Source organism: Brachionichthys hirsutus, chromosome 10, assembly GCF_040956055.1.
Source record: "Brachionichthys hirsutus isolate HB-005 chromosome 10, CSIRO-AGI_Bhir_v1, whole genome shotgun sequence".
Classification (NCBI taxonomy): domain Eukaryota; kingdom Metazoa; phylum Chordata; class Actinopteri; order Lophiiformes; family Brachionichthyidae; genus Brachionichthys; species Brachionichthys hirsutus.
This window is the reverse complement of record NC_090906.1, coordinates 4,321,672-4,343,737: the sequence shown is the minus strand read 5'-3', so window position 1 is coordinate 4,343,737 and position 22,066 is coordinate 4,321,672. Positions and strand designations below refer to the sequence as shown.

Below are 22,066 nucleotides of genomic sequence, written 5' to 3'. Positions count from 1 at the left end.
AGTGAACAGAAATTGCACAAATATACACATTTAAAAGGATTTATATCACATACACGATATATATATATATATATACAGCAACTACCTCCCAGCTGCTGGTTAAAAAACATAATGTAATAAAAACATGTATATGGTCCCATAATATAGCTTTAAGTTATTCATATAGAAAATTGAACATACATTATTAACAAATGTAATAAATTATATCATGATTACAGGTTTTGCATGCAATCATTGTTTATTTTTAACCCGCTTTACCTTATATGAATTTATAATTCTCAAAGCCGTCCTTTTTATATTTTTATTGGTTGATTTATTAAAATTGAAGAACAGAAAACCATTTATGTTTTTGCTAAGCAGAAATAAAAATAATTATTCCTGAATTTATATTATGTAAAATGTTTATAATGCTTGCCCCCCCCCCTTCCCCATCTATTGCTTCATAGAATTCTGGAGTTCTCACCTAAATGTCCGCGGCCCACGGGAGGCACCAACGCCTCACAAGGGACAGGAGACGAAGCCAGACGCTGTCGACTCGGCCGTCCTTGCTGCTGCAGCGCAGACAGGCTCCTCGGCGCCGCTGGATTCGGCCCCCCAGCCTGAATCGGACACCCTCCTCAACGCGGCGCCCCAACCGGACATCGCCCACAAACAACTGTGTCACAATCCGACCGTGTTCCGCGAGTTTTGTCCGATCACGACGCGCAGCCCCAAACAGCTGGACTGCGGCTCTGGCCAGGGCGCCCTCTGTTTCATCAACCCCCTCTTCCTGCAGTCCCAGGGTCCTTTGAGCAGAAAGCGCATGTTCAAACGCAGCATCAAGGTTCGGATCTCTACAGAAACATCCACCATGCTTTCGCCCCCACTCTCTCCCCCACCTCCGCCACCTATTATGCCAAAAACCAAAGGGAAATGTAAATCACTGAAACAAGTTCCAAATCCAACCGCTGACGTTGGTCCCGGAGGTCAGGACCCCCGGGCTCAGCGGCAGGCATACAACACCCCCGGCGAGGCATCGGCAGCGCCTCGCTTCCAGCCTGAGGTGCGGGTGCAAGGCCGAACGCGGGTGGACCCTGAGCAAGGCAGAGAAGCAGCAGTCAGGGAGCCTCTTCCAGATGTGTCAGACTACATGCAGCCCTCCCCAGTGATCAATATTTCCCACCCTCCTTTAACGTCTCCTTACCTCACCCCATCTGTTTCTCCCATGCTGTCTAATCTCTTCTCCCAAGTATCTCCGTCCCATTCTCCTCTCGACTCTCCCGCGGCTTCTCCCACGTTCCCCCGTTCCCTATCGCCATACGACTCCCCCAGCGCCTCACCCTCTCTTTCGCCTTATCAGTCCCCGGCTCCTTCCCCTAAGGTCCCTCTCTCCCTGTCTCCCTTCTACTGTCCAAACCTATCTGAGCTGGCAGAGGAGGCCTTCCGCTCCCCTGCTGCTTCGTCCACATCAGACGAGGAGAGGGAGGACGAAGCAGGTACCAAGGATGAAATTGAGGATGAAGATGAAGAGACATGTGGGGAGGGTCTCATTTTACAAATGAATGCTGTGACAATGGCATAAACGTCAAGGGACCAAAAGGGATTCTCATTTAAAGACGGTCAATAAATGATGACATGAGATATCATGAAAAAGTGTGCAGCATCTCAGAGTCTCTGTGTTTAGGGCTGAGTAACTTTACTCATTAGAAAAAAGTATTTTTACTTTAAGTAATGAGTTGAATAGGTTTTTAAAACCACGTTTTGATTTAGGACCCCCTTGAAAACGAGATGGTTTCATCTCAAGGGGTTTTATCCTTTCAAATAAATAAATAAATACCGGCTGATTTAAGTGTATTCGAACATTTTGAGTTCTTTCGGCAACCACTTACCTCAACGGGGACTTTTTGTTTCCTTTCATATCAGTGTTTTATAAAAAAGCGACCAAGGTTTGTAACTATCAAATAAAAAAGCATAAAGTCATTGGCGTAATGCATTTATTATTGAAATGCATGGAAGCAAACCCTTTATAATGATTAGCAGAATTAGGTGATGTGAACCATCCTGTTCTATCGACGATACTTGTTAGAATTAGTTCTCAGAATCTCCTGAATGCTAATTACATCGTATATAACAATAAGTAAAGTTTGTGCAGAATGATTCTGTCAGTCTCTCGGTTCATTAGATTTGCTCAAAATGCTATAAATGCATTTTAATGGAATTTTCTTCTGTATTTAGATTTTTTATTGGGGGCCCGTAGGAAGTTTGGCCTCCAACGCAGAGACAAAAATGACAGAAAATCCTAAACTAAATATTCTGAATCTAGTAATCTAAAATTTATACTGTCAAAAAAAAAAAAAAAAAAAGATCTGCCCAAACTTGCAAATCAAATTGTGGCTGAAACGGTGCTGGTTCGATGAGCTGTCAGACTGAGACATGAACGTGGGTTTTGATAAAGTCCAGCTTTAATCTCCAGCGCAATTGGTTGTATTATTAAAATATCACGTACTTCAAACTTTGTGGGCGAAAAATACAAATGAGAGATTGTCTTAAGAGGACTGGTAGAAAGAAATCTCATCAAATGCTTTTATTAGGGAACGCCACGTTTAACGCATGCAGCATTTTGCTCAGTGAAATACTGCAAGTTCACCCTATTTTGTCTAACAGTCAGCGTTCGGCCGTCACGAAGCCAGGAAACAGTACGAGCTGGTAAAATCATCAAATCTAAGGCAAACGTTCAACTCAGTGGACGAGTTGGAAAGATGAAACCATTTTCAGCCTAAAAGTTGACCCTTAAAAACAACATTTACATCAAAAGGACCATTTTGTGAAGATCTGAAGCTCAATTTGGATTTCACACAAGATTTTCCTAATTTCTGGGCTTCATTTGAGGAACAGAACTTTCATTTCTGACCAGTTTTCCAGGATTTGGAACATTCTGCAGTTTCCATTAAGAAATTTAGAACCATTAAGAATCAGTTTATTTAGCCACATAAAGCAGAGTAAATATGACTGAAATTGGTAACTTTGACGTATGCCAAACAGTTTGTCGATCCGTCAACACCAGCAGGGGGCGTCTCTTCTGTTCATCTCCAGAAGGTCGGCCTCCAGCTGCTCCGCGTCGTCTCGGAAGCGCTCGGTGAAGGAGCGAATCAAACCGGCGGCGCTGCCTTCGTATTCCACCAGCTCCGCGGTGTCCCCTGGAAACCACGCAGGGAATAATTCACTTCCTGTCATCCGCGCACGTTCAACTAAGAGTGAGCGTCTCTTAAAAAAGGCACGGATGAAGGCACGTACCGCTGATTCTGGAGTTGGCCTGGACAAGCATCTTGCGCGGTTCCTTCCTCAGCAGCACCGTCTCTCGTAGACGCAAGAAGTCGTGAGCGCCGTCGCTGCCGACGGAGGAGTAGCCGTCATAGAGAGCCCGCCCCTTTTCCACGTCCGCCGTCGACTTAAAGACCTACGAATCGACAAGTCGGGTTAACAAATGGCTCCATTTTCTCCATGTCACGCTGAGCTCGTCACCTCGCCTCTGCCGTCCGAGGGAACGTCCGCCGCCGACGTGGACGTACCTGCAGTTTACAGAGGAACCTGTGGATGGCGTCCCTGCCCACGGTGCGGATCTTGCTCTGGTCGAGTGTGATTCGAGCGTCGGGCTTCCCGTCCTGTCCCGTCACTTCCTCCAGGCCCACCAGGCCCTCGCCGGCCTCCAGCAGAACGCGCAGGATCACGAAGCGAGCCTGCATGTGCGCCTGACACACACACACACACACACACGTTAACACACTGTGTATATCTCCCTACACTCATTTAAACACAGATTGACTTACTGTAAACTGTATTCTAAAACACAGGGGGATAAAGCCGAGCCAGCCGGGCCGTCAGACACACACACACACACACACACACGCGCTCAGTGCCGACTCCTCCTGTAAATACTGTTCGCCCGACACTACGGACATCTGAAGCTCCACATAAACGAGTTAGGATTCAGTAAACAAGCCCAAATACAGAGTGACGGAGGACGGCAGGCAGACAGGTTTACCTGTCTCCAGCTCTTGTGCTCCGGCGTGTAGAACTCCAGGCCCAACAGTCCAGCTCTGACCATACCGAGCCAGGTGACGTACACCACGCCATCCGCAGCCTGGCCCTCGTGACCGAAGATACTGGAAGAGACAAAAAAGGCATTCCATATTAGCTGGGCGTGGCACTCTGCGCGACGCACAGCGTGTCCAAGGGACTTTGACGGCACATTAAAGGTAATAATTAAACACGCTCTTTCTGGCCCGTCACACTTCCGTACTTTTGGCTCGTCCCATTCGGGGTCGCCACAGCAAATCAACCTTCGCCACTTGTCCCCGTCCCTTTGCATCGTCCTCCCTCGCAAAATAAATGTCCTCACATCACCTTGGGTAAGGAACGGTCCCGCTCTACTGGCATATTCTGAACAGAAAGCGATGCAAGTGTTTTCCTTAGCTCGTGTCAGCATCTGCATTGCCGTGTTTTTGGGCTATTAAATCATTTCACGGGACGTTCAAAAATAGTTTCAAACGTGTAACACGTATTTTGCACTACTAATGAGATATACAATGTCTGGAAGTTACAAGCAAAGCGTGACGTACCTGAGCACTTCCTTCTTGAAACACAGGTGGAGGGCGACGCATTCAGCGCGACATTCTTCATAAGTGGACGCAATCGTGGAGAATTTACTGTCCCACGTCTCGTTGGCCCGATACCAACTGGACACCTAAATGACAGATTCTCATTAAGCAGCACGATCTGGAGTTAAAAACATTTAGCACAGACGTACTCACCAGCTCTCCAGTCTCCGGGTTGATCACCTTACTCTTGTCAAAGTTGAACTCCCCGTTGTCGTCCTTTAGGGGGAGACAAAGAGACAAAAGTCAACTATTGAATTGTGTTTCACAAACGCATTCGGGGGAAATAAACCGTGTGAAAGTACGGACTGACCTGGGTGAACAGCTTCCCGCTGCCGTGTCCCAGCAGCTCATGAAGACCAACCTGCACCTCAAACGCTGCGCCCTTCAGTTTGATAAACAGATCCTAACACAGACAGACGCACAGACGACGAGTTATGGTTCGGATCATGATCTGTCATACGTCGTGCTCCCATATTAAAAGTACAGTTATATACAAACGTATTGCTGCTAGTGACAAATTGGACCTAATCAATCAATCAATCAATCAAATCTTTATTTGCAGACACAATGGTCCAATTAAAAAGCACACATAACATTTACAACGTTTACACAGTAAACACAGTAACCCTATAATAACATCAGGTACCAATGACACCAAATACCCGAGTTAAACTTCACAGCACTTAGGCATGGCTGAGTCAGTGTTCTGATGATGTCATTCCCTGAGTCATGCAGCTGACATATAAACCTGTATGACAGGTGCCTCAGCTGAGCATTAAGGGTGTTAACCCCGACACATTACAGAACAGGAGAAAATAGGTGAAAATAATCAAAGCTGCGTGCTAATATGAATTTTCTTAGAACAACACGACAATAGCACACTTTAGAAAATTACAATTTTAGCGGAACTGTAATCATCTTTCATTCGTGGTTTACGAGGCCCCTGCTTGCAAAGCATTCAGGAATTGTCTGCTGCTATTTTCCATCCCTCCGTTTTGAGAGTGCATCTGAAAAGACTTTGTTTGAACAGCCATCTGAAGGATTAGGCGACTATTACTGTACTTCTCCATCCCCTAAAGAAACGGGGCGAACTACCCGACACAGGAATACACAAAACGGAGGGATACGGCTCAAGGGAGGGGGGGAGCAGATTGAGCATTGATATGTGAGAGATAACAGACATGAAAACATAGTCCAGAGCGCTGCATGCGTTACCTTGTCCTCCTCCTTCAAGAAAGTGAGTTTCTCTCTTTGTGAAGCGTAGGCCACAGCCACCACGTTGCCCAGAGACACGTTTTTGAATCCCTCGGTCTGCCTGATGTCATCGTCTGCACCCAAAAATAAAATAAACTCATTAAACGTAAAAACCGTGCAAATATGTTTAAAAGAATCTCTGCATACATACAGTTAGGGATGTTGATGCCAGCCGGTATTCCACTCCCAGCGAAGGTGACAACGTCAAGCGAGGTGAAGTCGGGTTTGAGGAAAGTGTCCTTCTCAAACTCTTGGGGCCACGGCAGCTCAGGAAGCAGGACTTCTGCCGAGTCCACCAGCCTGGCGAAGCGCTCGCTCATGGCCTTGTTCACGACGGCAACGAAACCTAGAGGAGACGACACAAGCCGCGAAGTCAGGGCGAGCGTTTAACCGAAGAAAAACTCATTATTCAATTCTGAATAATCAGGAAAAATAAATCGGTAATGCACTTCAGCTCTGAACCACAGTACCGACACCGGGAGGACACGAGCACGAGATACAAACGTCGCTGTCAGTTACCTTCAAACTCCCCTCTGGAGCCGAACGGGTCTCTGTAGCTCTCGATGAATCCGATATAACTGAGGAGGATGAGGACAACATGTGAAAGATTACGCAACAGTTTCATAAAAAATAAAAAGTGTCACTCAAGCAACCATCTGATGTTAATGTTGAGCAGGCTCACCTTTCAACAATCGGTCCCTTGTCTTTGATCCAGTAGCGCGAGCCGTCTTTATGGGCCTCGATTGAGCCGGAGGCGAAGCTGCGTCTGTACTCCTCCAGCATCCTTCTCTGGTTTTCATTGGCAGCATATTTCTGTGGTAACGATTCATAAAGCGGAATGAAATTCCACCCTGAAAACAACAACTTGTATATTCCTGATTTTGCTCAAGCCATTTATGATTCTCACTCGTTGTGAAAAGCCAATAGCATTTCATATTTGTTGATTTCACTCCCGAGTCATTCCAAATGTTCACCTCTGCACGCTGGAGGTGATAGCAAACTTTCTCCATGAGAGGAGCGTAGTCTCCCCTCTTCACAACGAACTCCTTGTCTTCGAAGCTGAAGCTGCCGCAGCACGACTTGGGTTCCCCTTCCGCCGCAATGTCTGCAAATCAATAATGATAAAAGTGTCAATAACCGATGGTGTAGAATCACCACAGAGATCCTCGCACGCCCATCTGTGGAGAATCTGAAGCTAGACCAAGTGCAGTTCAAAAGTCTGATCTGGTATAAATCTCACGTTGGCTCTCGTATAAAACGGATTATTCTGACCTTTCTGCGCAGATGAAGCCAAGCGGACCTCATAGCGGGCTTTACCTCCATTAACGCTCTTAAACAGACGGGTGTTATAGGCAGAGAGGCCCTAGAAAAGAACACAATTCAGATTAAACAGAAGAAGAACGATGAAACATGGACGAGCGGTCGAAGCAAAGCCCGCAAAAAAAAAAAGAAAAGAAAAGCACACAGCAACGTCAACGAGGAAGATCTTTAGGTCTCGTGATGGGAAGGGAAAGGCTGGTTTCTCACTTTGGAGTTAAGGAACTTCTGAGCCAGTTCAGCATCCTCCATGCAACAGTTTCCTGAGAAGTAGGTCGTTATTCCCTGAGTGGGGAAAAAAAAAAAAAGATTTCATGAGCCACAAATTCTCTCGCTTTTCAAGTCAACTGCCAATCCACCGGGATGTATCAGAATCTGTGCGTTCACAAACATACAAATGGAAAATAGTTAGTTTCTAGCGGCTGTGAATGACAACTCAAAATGAGAATGGTAAAAAAAACGAGGTTTTAAAATGCCAGAGAACAAAACGTGTCAAACGTGTCAAACGTGTCAGACCGTCTCAATGTTTATCAGATCCATCAACTCCTGGAAACTTAATCGGGACGGACTAACAGCACTTTGCGTTAGTGACGGTCGTTTTAAAGTACTTCACAAAGTTCAGTTCAGTTGAGATTATATTCAATTTTACAAAAACAGTTTTCTTTAGCGAGATCCCACCTTATCGCCCAGGCCCAGCTGCTTCTGTCTTTCCTCCAGGGAGTACATGAGACAAGCGCAGCTGTCCCACAGAGCCTCCATCTCTTTGGGCTGCTCCCGGAATGCCTGGCTGGCCTTCAGCAGAGCTTCCAGCTTTTCCTGATTGGATAGACCGGATTCGGACATAAAAAAAAAATCGACCTTGTCAAAGTGATGTTTGGGGCACCCATGCAAAACGATGTTTAATATCGGTTTTAATATGGATTCTGTATCCAGAAAGAAGTGACTCATCTCAATAGGAGGGCTTTCTTTTGGAACTTTTTATTTTTTAACAAAACATCATCTGAGACAAGACATTAATAAGCAAATAATAAACAAAAACAATATATATATATATACACATAAGAAAATAAAGTGTATTACCAATAAATAATAAATAAATAAATACAATAGGAGGGCTTTCTTTCCACTGACTTTTGACTTCTTAAATTTTATGGTGACCAAACACGCACCAACTTGTTACCTAACCTTCCACTCTGAGGCATCGCAATGAAACGTAGTGAAACTTAAACCGGTTTAACCGAAAAGTTAACCTACCCGAGTCTCCACAAACTCAAAAGAAGCAGCTAAGCTAATTTTACAATGGGCGCCAGGGGATTTCTTACCTTGGGCAGATTTGGGATGAACTTGGTGTCTCCAAAGGACTTGTAGTTTCCCATGTTAGCAAAGAGACCCGACGCGTACACCACGAAGGCCTAAAAATCACCGACAACAACAACACAAAACAGCGAGTGTTTGTCAAATACTAAATATTTGTAATTGTGTGCACACACAGCCAAATACACAAAGACCGCACCTGGAACTCCTCCACGCCGAGTCCAGCTGCCGCGGCAACCTGCTCCAGCTGTGCGGGAGTCTGCTTCCTGAACATCCTCTGCAGCAGGACGAATATGTTTGCAGACTCCGGGGAGGTCTGCAGCAGAACGACCAAACCGCCATACCTGAGGAAAGCCGTGTTTTCAGCCAGTTCATGAATAAAAACAACATTCATTAAAATATCAGTTTTATCAGCCGATGTTAATAGAGCTCGACTTGAGTTTGCAACAATCTAGAGATCCGTGACGTACCAGGCGGCTCGTGACATGTAGTGGGCATAGAGCTTCTCCTGAGGTGAAAGCAGACGGAACGACTCCGCGCAGTCGAGAGCAGCGAAGGTAACGTCGTTCGGGAGAATGTACTGCGAGTCCATTCTTGCCAGCCTGGGATTTGACACTAACTGTGAGAAGCTGAATTGAAAGGAGAGAAAGGAAAAGTAAGATGAAACATTAAATAATAAGTGCGGCTATAATAGGAAGAGGAAGGAATGAGGTGTAAATTGGATGGGAAAGAAAGGTGGGAGACAATAAATACAGATAATAACGAGAAGGAGAAAGTGACAAGTTAATATGAAAAATAATTAGGTTTTTCTGTGAGCTCTCGGGGAATTGTTTGCTCATCTATAGTTTGTTTAAGGTCGTTAACTGTGCAAACACTTTGTTCAGTTTAATAATGACTAAAATCAGCATATTGTGTTCACACATTGTAAGTTCAAATATTTAAAGTTTTGTTCACCTTCACAAAAAACAAGGTTTTACCAAATGTATTTTTACATTAACATAAAGGCACAGTTTTCTTCTTATATCCTACTATATTGATACGCAATGATTATTATTTTACATCGATTGCAGACCTTTCCTCCTAGTTAGCATCATAATTCAATTTTAACAAATGCAATTTCAGCCAATTGAGAAGTCATTGTTAATAATGATAAAAACACTAATATTAATACTGGGTGGATCATTTAGTGATTTTTAAGATATTTGCTTGCTCTGAAGAAGCAGACTCAGCGATGCCTGTGTTCAATGTATCATGTTAGACAATAAGATGAGGATAACTAACATTAGTAAGATTATAATAAGACGCAAAGATCAGTTGAAGTTCAATTTGGTTGAAAAGCAGAACCCGATTCAACCGGATCACAACGATTTCTGCATTTAATGGACAGCTAATTCAATGCTAACGTTAGCTCCCATGATGCATGCTACGACGACAGCTAAGCGTTTGGAGCATTTCACTGCCACAACTTCCGTCGGCTAAACATCGAGTCGTAAATAATATAACACATCAATTTATCTGACCGATCAGCAACAACTCGGTGCATCCCGAAAGAGAGAAAGGTCGATACTAACTCTACCTGGTGTTCTTCCGTCGCACGTCAAATTGCAGTCTCACGCTGGAAGTTACAGTTCCTGTATTCATTCAACGTAAGACCCGCCTCTTAACCAATCACAGCTTGCGACATTGTGGTTGACAGAAACATTAACCAATCAGAAAGTAGCGACGGAGTAGACTCATTGTGGAGTTAACAGCACGTTAAATAGTCCAAAATAAATAGTCCAAAATAAGCACAGTAGGACAAAGCGACACATAATAAAAAAGAAAGACCTGCAAGAAAAAGGTCAAAGAAATCGAAAAATCCACGTCGACGAGGATGGGATTCGAACCCACGCGTGCAGAGCACAATGGATTAGCAGTCCATCGCCTTAACCACTCGGCCACCTCGTCGTGTTCAACAGCCAACGATTTGTTGCCTTTGTTGTTTTCCTACTTTTCAGATTACATACTTGCGCGACTCCCTTCAAGCGGCATCCGTGTTCTGACCGGCTTTTCTTTTCTTTTTTGTTCTTTTTTTAAATAAAGTTTGATTTCAAAACGAACATACATTCAAATAAATTGAACGTGATACAGATATTTAACGTTTTTGAAGGCTTTTTGTTCAATGAACCACAAACGTTTGAATGAAAGGTCTTTGCTTATTTTATTTACATTTGTGGATATAAAACTTTGCTAATACAGTTAAGAGGTTTATATTGAAATAAATCTTTTTTTCCTATTCTTTGCCTTCTGAAAACGCAAAATACAATATTTTCCCATTCCAATCTGCAAGAACGTGATCTGATTATGACATACCTAGTTATTACTTATCTTTAGTCTAATCTTTAGTTGATAATCAAGCAAAACCTGCTTTGGTATTGCAGCACAGTCTCATTTGTACTCATGATTCTTCCTTGTATTTTAAAATGCAACTATTATTAAAATATATTAGCAGTTTGTACACATCCGTGGCTTTAGGGTCCGTTCCCTGAATTATCTGTCCGTACGATCTTTTTGTGTGAAAGCATCTCACTTAAATTTCTTACATGCAGCAGACTGGATGCAGAATAAAAGTGTGTAAATAATGGAGTATTTTTTCCAGTAGCCACACACACACCAGATAACAGACATGAAGATCTCAAAGACTTGAAAGTTTCCTGAGCTACTAAAATTTCATTACGTTTTAAAGCAATGTCCCCAAATTAAGATTTATTCTTTTAAAGTTTCATGTCTTGTAAACAAGTTTTAATTTCAGTCCCATAATTTTATGATTTATTTTATGTTTGGTAAACTGCAACTTGAAACTTTCATATTCAGATTTTTTACTGGTAATATTTTTCCAATGTGGCCTTATTATTCCATCGTGGCTAGATTTATTTACACGCAAGCTGTTTGCAATTATTCCCAAAACTTCCACAACCCCCCCCCCCCCCCCCCCAGCTCCCTTTCCTTCTTTCTTCTCATCCCAAATAGTCATTGCAATTGAAGATTATCTTCAGTCTTAAATTGTTCTCACACTTTCGACACTAAAATATTACCCAAATAATCTTTTCACAAATATTTGTCCATCTCCCTTGCTTAAAGTTTACTTTCCTTTAACCACGATAAACACACAAACCACACAGTGTTTCCTTGGATTATTCCGTTTTATTGAATTATGGAAACATGATGCAAATGTGAATTATTTACAAAAGGTGTGCAGCAGAAAGAATTCAGTTTCCCTTGACAAATGAGACCGAGAGTCCGTTGCACCAAAGGGCTTGCAGAAAAAAAAGACAAATATTAACAGAGATCTGGTGGATTCAGCGTTTTTGTGTACATGTGCACAGACCCGTGGGCGTTTAGTTTAAGGTTCATGCTTGGGTTTTGCCGTCCCTCGGCTCGGGAGGCATAGTAGGGAGTATGGAGCGATAGCAGTCTGTGAAGCTCAGGCTCTTGTCCACAGCGCAGCTGGTGCAGTAGACAATCCCCAGAGCCAGCATCACTACCAGGAACACGCAGAGGGGCACCAGCAGGGCCACCAGCAGCCAGCTCTTGTCGTTCTTCCCTTTACTTGCAGCAGATCCATCTCCAGCCTCAGCTGAGCTGCTGGCATCTTCTGTGCCATCCATCTCGGAACCGTCCTTCTCCTTCTCCCCAGTGACCGGGTCGCTTTCATTCTCAGCACTCTCATCTCTACCTACTGCTTTAGCTTTTTCGATTTCGTTGCCTGTGCTATCTTTTTGAGTTGGGGGCGGGGCTGTCTGATACTGCTCTGGCGATAGGGCATCCCATTGGTTGAGATGGTTGTCAGAACCACGCACCATATCAGGGGAGAGTCCCTCGGGGGCCTCGGTGAGCCATTCAATGTCAAAGTTGGTCTCTTCAAAGTTTGGGTCCAGGGTGAAAGAGGTTGACCAGGGGACATCATGGCTAGGATCCAAATCAGGCACGTTAGTGGAGTCGCTGGTGTCAGGGGTCAAAGTAGAATACTCCTCATCATCAGATGAAGGCTTGCAGGTGAGTCCGTCTGACTGTAGGTCATAGCCATTGTCACAGTAACACTGGTACCCTCCCATGTAGTTGAGACACTGCTGCTGACATGGCGACTCCCCCGTACACTCGTCTACATCCACGCACTTTCCTCCACTGCCGAACTCGTATCCTGGATTACACAGGCATGCAAAAGAGCCCAACGTGTTCTCACAAGTGCCCTCGCAGCTGACTTCGTCGAGACACTCATCGGTGTCCACACACTCGCCGTCATTATCAGGTTGATACCCAGTGTGGCAGGTGCAGTGGAAGGTGCCGGGGACGTTGACGCAGACCTGCGTGCACGGTTGCTGCTGACACTCGTCCACGTCGGAGCATCTGCGGCCGTCTGGGCCCATTTGGTAGCCCGGTGGGCACGTGCAGCGCCTTCCACGAAGTGTCTCCACGCAATCGTACTCGCATCCCATCTCCAGGCAGACCTCTTTGACGTGGGGTTGCTCAGTGGGGCCGGCAGAGTCGGAGGATAACTTGGGGGAGTCCGTTTGGATCAAGGGATCCGGTTTGCAGCTGTACCCATCCTCGTCTAATGCAAAGCCCTCAGAGCAGTAGCAGTAGTAGTCCGTGTCTGTGCTCTGACAGTACTGCTCGCACTTACGGTCGCCGCCACACCAGTCGCGGCTCTGTGAAGCTGCGGTGGATGAGCAAAGTGGGGCATCCCTGGACCAACCCACCGTCTCGTCATCTCTTTCCATGCACAGCACAGTCTGCTCAAGGCTAGCGTCTGGGTTTGCCTGGTCCTCGGGGCAGGATAAAGTGGCTACAGATCCATAGGGCACGTAAGTCAGCGCGGAGCTGACCAGGTGAAAAGGGGTGACGTAAACGGCTGGACCTCTACCCTCGTCCCCCAGCGGATGACACATTCCTTTGTAGACGTACTGGCAAACGTATCCGTCCAAAGGCAACGCACAGGAGCCATCCACCCATCCTAAATGATCGAGACCCTCGCGTCCGGCGGCGGAGGTGTGGACAGTCATCGCTACACAGCGAGGGGCCGCACACGTGCCGGGGGTTTCCTCACGGAGCCAGTTTGTGAACCGCCCATCCTGGTCTCCTGTTGGAAAGCAAAGACAAGGGCCAGATAAGTGCAAGTACAAATGGCCTCATTCTCATTTCCATATCTATCCATCTATTGCCATTCGTTGGCTCGAACTGCTGTTTGTCTTTTTCTTTTCTTTTTTTAAATACGACCACAAGGAGTCGCAACTAGCCTTCTCACCGGAGCGTTGGATATTACCTCATTTCTCTTGCTCTTTCATTTATATTTGTGTTGTGTCATTCAGATCGGCTGAGATTTGTGATTCCATTACAGTTTTGATCAAATACACCTGAGGCAGCTCCACTGCTGTGTATGTATGTACTGGATCTTCTTATTGAGAAAAAACATACTGTCACTGTCACTGTCGAAACTATTTTTTTAGCGCTGCTTTTAGCTCCACATGCATGCATTAACGTTATTTATACTGGGGCTTAGGAGGAAATTACTGTCAAACAAGATCACTGAACTGGTCACACAACTCCATGAAAAATATAGACTTTTTTTTAGGCCAAATCTAAAGTACAGATGCTGTGACTGATTGAAACCCTTTAGTTTTTTCGGTTGCATGTGACTGAGCTAAGTGGTGCAGCAGTGAGTTCAAAATAGGACTGAACCCGTGTATCATTCTTTGTCTCAAAAAACAGAAGCTAATGTAATTTATTCAGGAGTCTGGCCTGGGTGCCAGACTCTGCATGGGGGGAGGTTGATTTTCTACAGCTGTGGTTGTAAAAAGTTGCATTAAAGTTCAGTAAAGCCTGTTTTTGTTTCATATAATGCATGTTTAACTAAAATCTGTCAGGCGAAACAGATTCAAATATTTACTATTTAGATTTGATATTGCCTAATTTAGTTTTATATGTGCTTCCAGGCTGCAAACATTCCAAAGATCAGTCCAAGATATGACAAATAAATGTTTGCAAAGCTATTCTCAGTAATGCGGACCCTGACTTGCATATGTTCCATTAGTCTTGAGTGCAGTGGTTTGTGAAAAGCTGAAAGGAGGAGGAAAACTGAATGATGAAATTCTTCTTTTTTTCCAAAAGTATTATACTTTTGCCTATTTTGGGATTGTTTAATCTGACTTTACTCCTTAAAATGCAATTACACAACAAACATTAGCAATGACGGGTCAAATATCATAGAATTGTGACTTTGCCTGTGACCCAGACGAATCCTCTGAGTGGCCGCGTGGATGAACATTGGCGCGATGCTCTGTGGAGCCCAATCCAGAGGCGAAGTCGCGGTCTGGGACTCTGTGTCTCAATGGCCGACACCAGCGCATGGACCATGCCCGCCGCCTCCTCTCTATGCATCGTTGCCAGGGTTCCACCTCGCTCGCGGCAGCTCCGCCCAGCCTCCCTAAAGGTTCTCTTCTGGAGGAAAACACTGTAGCATCCATCCTGGTGGCAGAGGCCATCCTTCTCTGCCAAATGAGCCCTGGCTGCGGGCTGCTCCGTCTCCCTCAGCCTCTGGCCTCGGCTTCCAGGTGCCAGACAAACCATCAGCAGCCACAGGACACACGAGAGGCTCATGCTGCCGAAGCTGCTGCTGCTCCTGATTGTCTTCTGCGTCCTCCACCAAGCCATGAGTTTAAAACCGGGCCAGCATATGAGTAGAAAAAAGTAGCCCAAACTTAATGCAAAAATAAATAACTTATTTAAGGAAAATCGAACTTGTTGACCTGCTATTGAAGTAAACCTGATCACTTCAAGTAATTTCACAAACTAGAACTTGCCAAATAATCGATTTCCTTTAAGTGTATTTGAATATATTATATTGGTCCAAATGACTTTTTTACTTGGCGGAATTGGAGCCAAAGTCCAAAACTGACCTTGAATTACCTTGATTTGTGTTGGATTACCAAAAAACGCTATAACAAATAGCCCTGCTGCGACAGCAAAATAGAAATCATCCGATCCTTTAAAAATGAATTAAAACCAGTGCAAACAAACAAGGGGCACCCCGTAGAAAGTCCTGTGAAGTTCAGTACAATCCAAAGTGAAGACCAGTGAAGTAGAATCCAACGTCCAAACCGGAGGACAGGAGCAGCCGACCCTTCCGTTAAGTCCGAGAGACTCAAGATGAGTCCAGTGATGAGTTGGTGCGGTGAGTTGCTCCTTTCGCCATTGACGAAAACCCTCTCCTCTCTCCGATCCTGCTGGGGCTCTATCGCCAGCGCAACGCTGACTCTGAGGCTGAGCCTCAGACGGAGAGAAAGATGGGGGGGGGGGAGGGATTGAGAGAGGAAAAAGAATTGTGTGTTTTTTTGGAAAAGGGGGTTGGTAAAGTGTGAGTAGGCTGAAGGGTAGACGGGTGGGGGTGGGGGGGGTGTAATGGAACCAAAAACCCTCAGAGAGTTATGAAAACCGTACGGCACCATTCTGTCCCCCCGTCTTGCCGATGGCTTCAGACACCCCCCCCCACAGCATCCACAGGAATGGAAAGTGTTTGTCATCTCTGTGAGACGCAAAGATGGTCGTGGCCTGCCTTCATTTAGTCCCACCTGGTCTACTTCTCAGCCTCTCATTGTTTTTATGTGTCTATATGTTAATGACCTTAATCTCATTCTTCCTTAATGCAGTCATTGCTCCATTTTTATTTTTTCTACCACCATCTTTTTTCTGTCTGTCTACGGAGTCTTTACTGACAGGAAAATGTTTCCAGATTAATGGAAACATTGGAATATGAAGCAGAAATACCTGTGTGACTGTGTGTGTGTGTGTGTGTGCGTGCGTGTGTGTGCGTGCGTACGTGCTACACTATGATTCAGAATGGGTGCAGATGTCTTGGTGTGCTCCTCAGAGTGTGTCCGTGATTCGCCACCACCCAGGGGTATCTGGAGGAGAGGCAACAGGAAATGCCAGATGTGCATCAGCCTGACCTCTCACTGGATGGGGAGAAGGGGGCTATTCTGGGGGGGGGGGGTACTTCAACTGCCATCACATAATCTATACCCCATGAATGCTAAATCCGATGCAAAGTCAGAGGTTGAGGTTGTGTGCCGGTAAGAAAAAATCTTAAATCTGATCCTTGTTGTAAGGAAAACCGGAGAATAGTAAATGAAGCCAGCTGTGACTATGGGAATAAACCGGGTGACAAACCGACCGAGTCCACTGAGCTGACTGACAATGGAGAATCTCAGGTAATCCTCATGCTTTCTCTTTGTGCCGCCTCTCGTCTGATTGTTGGGTGCAAAGCCTGCCAGTGACGGCGCGGCTGTCGCCCGCTGCAGCTGCTCAGCACAGGATGAAGGGATGGATGGGAGAGCGCTGCTGTTTGTGTTAGCGGATCAGCGATTAGCCGCGTGATGCCAGATGAAGCTCTGCTTCTGCTCTGTTTACAGCAGACGAGTCAGCTGGCTGTGTGAGCGTTGGGCTTGGCACACAGAATATATACAGTCTGACTATTCAGCGGTCTTCTCCAGTTATCTAACAGCCGTCAGGACTACAGGCAGAACAAACATAAAACCTCAGGATCCTGGAGAACCTAAAGAGCCATTTGGACTGATTCCACCCGCCCTCCTCCTCCTCCTCCTCCTCCTCCTCTTCCACATCCTTCATTTCCCCTCTGCTTTTTTCTCCTGAATTACCCTCAACCCTCTCTCTTCTCTTTCTCCTCTCACAGTTTCCATCATATACTTTCAACCCCTCCCCCCTTTCCTCCCGCGCCCTTGCCCTCCTCCCTCTGCTTATCTTCTTGCTAGTTATCTCCCACGTTTTCAGTTTCATCTTCCGGGCTCTAAAGTCAGCGGGTTCTCCACGCCGACCTCATCTTTTACTCCCATCCTCCTACCGCCGTTCTGTTTATTCTATCAGACAGACCCCCCCCTCCTGATGCAGAGGGTCACAATCCCAGAAACTCATACCAGAAATATAATAGATAGAACAGGCAACAGTTCTTCCATCATTCTGCACTCCCAACTGGCCCATTTCTCTTCGGCGTATTTACGGCGTGTCCCTGCCGCCAGCTCAAAGGCCTCTTAATGGAACACACAGATCTCAATTGTAGACTCCTTTCCTCCGAGGTCACAGCCGAGTTTCTCTGTCTTTGACTTGCAGCCATTTGCCACATCTCATTATTGACTCTACTACACTCGCAGATTCTAGCTTCTCGGTGACTTAAACGGCACCCTCCAGCTAAAATCCATGCAGCTGCAGATCTGTTCTTGATTTGACGTTCTTTGATGGCTACAAGAGATTTGATGGATTCTTGACATGCTTCTCGACCACTGAAACAGTCTATAGTTATGACTGACTGGCGACTTGTCCAGGGTGTACCCGCCTTTCCTTAGGTTACGTAACTAACGACTAGTTTCTCTACGTGGCCACATGCAGGCGCAGACGTCCGTGTGGGATGTGGGCAGGACAGTCCTTTGCACGCTGCGGTTCGAGGGGGAGGAGCCCACGTCGTGGATCTCCTGCTGGACTTTGGGGCTGATGTGTGTTGCAGGAACTCGGAGGGAAAGACGCCGCCTGATCTGTCATCAGCAAACAGCCCAGTAAGAATTGCTCTGCAGAACAGAGGTATCTTGTGGACACTCGCCATTCGTGCTACTGAAAGGCCGAAGAAGCTACAGAATATAACAATTGCCCCCCCGCTCTCTTTGCTCCTCCTGCCCAGCTCCATGCTCCCTCTCTCAGCTCTGTCGCTTCTACGACTGCAAAAGAGATGGCTCGACTGGACGAGGAACGCCAGACAAAACAAAGTGTCTGTGAAATGGAAGGGGATGGGATGGCAACGGGTTTCAAGAATAACAATGGAGATTTGCAATCCTGAGGGTGGAGGAGTCTCCAAAAAAACCTTGTCATGCAAGTTTACGTGGAGAGCTGTACTTTTGCAGGCATCATACAGTATATGCTGTAATTCCACGGTCAGATTTTTAAAGGATATACCGGTACTTTCACTCGCATTCGGTTGAAACATCTTCGTGTCTTTTGCTGAACTGTCATAATAGGAGATAATTTATTTAATCTTTTATACAGATTTTGCAAGATGAAATGCGGAGCTCTGCTCTCGTATCTCCCAGATAGGAGGATGGCTCCCGTTGAATGAGAGTGTGTTCTTCTGTTTTGTTAGGGTTCGAGCCCGAAACCTTCTTTTCTGTGAAGTGACAGTGCTAACCACTACGCCAACATTAGTTTAAGGCTAACTAATTTGGTTTCCCAGATAAGTGGAGATGACACAGTGGAAACTCAGTGTTGACAATGACAAAGTAATATTAATTTAAAAAATAATTCGCAGCAGGAAGATTTGAAGACCTTGACATTTCTGTGTGTATTTTGTATAATATTCCTGTGTCTGCATGGGTTCCCATGCCGTAGCCATAGCTACCTACATCAAAGCACACTAACAACCCTACATACATCCTTTGACGTCTTTGATGTTGGTTGGGTATATAAAGTCTACAACGTTGAAGGATTCACCTGAACTGTGAAATATTTGTGTTGGAAAGTGAAACACCTTTTGAATATAAGTATTGCTAGAGTTCAACTCAGATCCATCCGCGTCTAGTTGGTGATTTTTAAACTTTTTTCCTCACCCATGAAACCACCCATCTCGTCGCTATCGCTTGGAGCCAACATGACCGGCCGTAGAGACAGCAGGGTAAGATGTTCTGTTTGTCACTTTGTTTAAGTGTCCATATAAAGCTAAAGTTAGACTGATATATATCAGTTTGACATTTTCAGCTGTTTTCATTCACTGTTTACGTTTGATTTCTACTCAGAATGATGTGTAATTTGACCTATTTCCATTATATTATATTGCGGTGGACACGAGTTGTGTGGTTTCACACAAATATATGCCTTTAAGGTGGAGGTTGAGCTTCCGGTAGAAAAAGCGGGAGTGTTGTGTTTCGGACCGATTTGAGTCAGTTATTTATTCTTCTGGCAACTGGATTATGAAGACAGTGGAGTCAAATAAACTCAGCAGAGTAAAGAATATTTTTGCCCGTTTTTCCTCTTATTATATATTTATACAGGGACAAATCGATATCCTACTTTGTCATATTCAAAACATGTCTTTACTAATTTTACACAGATTTTTGAAAAGGCCTTGGACGACATCACATGTCTCATGTCGCGTCTCCACTTGGACGACAGGCAGGACAGGCGTGAAGACTCTCAGCCTGTCTGCAGGAAGAGGAAAATGTCCTCTCGGGAGGACGGAAGCAGTAGGCTGCAGGCCGAACTCCAGTTTGCTCGGGAGATGATCGGACTCAGGAACAATCAGATTCAACATATTCAACATCAGCTGGATCAGGCCCAGAGGCAGGAGGACCTCCAACCACAGGTGAGTTCATCCTAACTACTATTTCATTGGACTTCAGATCAGATCTGCAGTTTGAAATGGAAGACTGGAGGTTCTGGAAAAATCAGGAAGCAATATATCCATTATGATAATATATATATATATATATTATCAAAGGTTCTTCTTTCAAACCAGTAGTCCTGAACTGAAGACACCTGTTGTGTGTTTTATCTTATGGGATGACAAAAGTTGTCATGATATGTGAGCCCATGACAGTTGCCACTGTAATCGCAGTGGGATGATTCATTTATTTTCTTTATTGTAGAACGAGGCAGCACAATAAATGATGAATTATTATTTTAAAAACAGACATTTAAATCCCTGCATGGTTTTATGGCTACAGTCACTGGGGGGGGGGGGGGGGGGTACATCTGAGTGTTCTGGGAGTGACAACAAACATCCTTCCTTTTTCATTTCAGAAAAAGAAGGCCACCCGACCTCCTGTACAGCATCACGCTCCTCCACCTGCTACCTGGGAGCCGACAGTCCACCAATGGACTGATCGCAAGATTGCAAATTGGCGTTTTCAGCCGAGGAAACCCATCATTTTCCTGGGGGATTCCAATCTTGCTCGGGTGCCAAAATTTTCAGACCCAAACATTCAAGTCGACAGCTATCCAGGGGCCCAGTTTTTCCATGTCACCGAAATGCTCAGGAGGCTTCCACCGACCCACACGGTGGAGACAGTTGTTTTGTCGGCAGGACTCAACAACTGTCTCAGAAGACAGAATATGGAGAACACGATCCAACAGCTGGATGATCTGCTGAAAGTGGCCCAGGAAACATTTCCTAATGCCAGTCTTCACGTTCCGGTGATCCATTTCTCTGTCAGACTGAGAAGGGAGCAGAAGCAGCGGCTGGTGAAGCTCAACAATTTCATTCAAGCCAACTGCAACGCTTTGTCAGGACTCAATCCGGCCCACTTCAGGACTCAGCCTAGGGACCCTGTCCACTGGACAAAGAGGACGGCTGTTTCTATCATCCACCGTTGGCTGGATCAAATATAAATCACAACTCCTGACTCTCTCAATGCAATTGATTTCCACCCCGTGACCCACCAGTCAGACTCTAGAGACCACTTGTCCTCCACCAAGACTGCTCAGAAACCCAAGATCGCAACGCACCTCGCCTTGGTGGCAAGCGCTAAGCCTGACCCATTGATTGATTGTAAATAAATGTCTTGGTTAATCATCATTTTTGTGTGATTTGTCATTTGAAACCTAGACGGGAACATTTAGGTGCAAATCATTTTTTTCTTGTGACTATTTATCTTACTTTAAGTACTTTTTTTTTTATTCAACTGTTTGGAAGACATTTTCTCACAGGTTAATAAGGGAACAGTTCGATCTCTGGAGAGGCAACCGGTCAGTCCAGTCAGTATAGGATACTTCTCTGAACAAGTCTGAGATCTGGAGCGTGTATTTAGTAAATGTAACCAAAAAAACTACTTCAGACCAGATATTTACATTTTGCTTAAAGAACATTTGTTGCTGTGGACACGGAAGAATTCCATGTCTTCAGTGTCTTTGAACCGTCGTTCCGAGACAGACTCCAAAGTTTTGCTGTCCAGCTTGAGCGTTTCATGTTATGCAGCTACAGGTCCAAAGCCCTCCTGCGTTAACGTGACAAAAAAAAAAAACTAATGTATTACACTGTGGATGATGGATTGGGAACAGGGTGGGTGGAAGATGGCAAAGAGGAGGAGGCGGATAAGAAGGGGGGACGGCAGACTTCGGGCCTCTGTATGTGACTTGGTGAGGAGGAGTCCAGAAGGAGTCTGCTAAACGATATTCACCCCCACACGGGGCAGAGTGATAGGGAGGGAGTGTACAGAGATGCACTCTCAATGTAAACATACTGAACATGATGTGTTGTCACAAAGCATATTTGATCTATTATCATTCATTCATTCAGTCCTTCATTTCCTTAACAGCTTAATCTGTAATCCGGGTTGCTGTAGTAGAGGCGGGGTACACCCTGGACAAGCCGCCAGTTCATTGCAGGGCAGCACACAAACAGGATATGATTTGCGCACTCACACACACCTACGGACACTTTAGAAACCAATTGACCTAAATTGCATGTTTTTGGAGTTGGGAGGAACCCGAGAGAACCCACGCAGACACGGGGA

The 22,066-nt window shown here is 45.3% G+C and overlaps 2 protein-coding genes and 1 non-coding gene across 3 annotated transcripts; all 3 read right to left on the bottom strand.

The window, feature by feature from the left end:
- Window positions 1-2,005: 2,005 nt before the first annotated feature.
- LOC137899987 (dipeptidyl peptidase 3-like) lies at window positions 2,006-10,110 on the bottom strand. Its single transcript, XM_068744024.1, has 19 exons — window positions 10,099-10,110; window positions 8,993-9,151; window positions 8,722-8,866; window positions 8,531-8,620; window positions 7,887-8,024; window positions 7,419-7,493; window positions 7,164-7,254; window positions 6,866-6,996; window positions 6,574-6,704; window positions 6,411-6,469; window positions 6,043-6,237; window positions 5,853-5,965; window positions 4,948-5,040; window positions 4,791-4,853; window positions 4,599-4,723; window positions 4,022-4,142; window positions 3,549-3,728; window positions 3,274-3,436; window positions 2,006-3,176 (listed from the first exon to the last, which is right to left on the bottom strand). Exons 2-19 carry the CDS (start codon window positions 9,112-9,114, stop codon window positions 3,034-3,036), a joined length of 2,178 nt encoding a protein of 725 aa, XP_068600125.1. The 5' UTR covers window positions 9,115-9,151; window positions 10,099-10,110; the 3' UTR covers window positions 2,006-3,033.
- A 277-nt stretch (window positions 10,111-10,387) lies between these two features.
- Window positions 10,388-10,469, bottom strand: trnas-gcu (transfer RNA serine (anticodon GCU)). Its single transcript has one exon. It is a non-coding gene; the product is annotated as a tRNA-Ser (tRNA).
- Window positions 10,470-11,911: 1,442 nt separating this feature from the next.
- Window positions 11,912-15,212, bottom strand: LOC137900817 (complement component C1q receptor-like). The gene is made up of 2 exons (XM_068744959.1): window positions 14,783-15,212; window positions 11,912-13,641 (listed from the first exon to the last, which is right to left on the bottom strand). The coding sequence occupies exons 1-2, from the start codon at window positions 15,210-15,212 to the stop codon at window positions 11,912-11,914; spliced, it is 2,160 nt and encodes a 719-aa protein (XP_068601060.1).
- Between the last annotated feature and the right edge of the window lie 6,854 nt (window positions 15,213-22,066).

What these genes read in the sequence shown, in the direction of transcription:
- LOC137899987 (XM_068744024.1), bottom strand. Translation starts at nt 9,114, where the DNA reads ATGGACTCGCAGTACATTCTCCCGAACGACGTTACCTTCGCTGCTCTC. An exon ending in GGCTTCATCTGCGCAGAAAG is followed by an intron (nt 6,997 to 7,163) that starts GTCAGAATAATC and finishes ATTGATTTGCAG; the next exon opens with ACATTGCGGCGGAAGGGGAA. An exon ending in TCTTGAAGGAGGAGGACAAG is followed by an intron (nt 5,041 to 5,852) that starts GTAACGCATGCA and finishes TGTCTGTGTTAG; the next exon opens with GATCTGTTTATCAAACTGAA.
- LOC137900817 (XM_068744959.1), bottom strand. Translation starts at nt 15,212, where the DNA reads ATGGCTTGGTGGAGGACGCAGAAGACAATCAGGAGCAGCAGCAGCTTC. An exon ending in AGGATTCGTCTGGGTCACAG is followed by an intron (nt 13,642 to 14,782) that starts GCAAAGTCACAA and finishes GCTTTCCAACAG; the next exon opens with GAGACCAGGATGGGCGGTTC.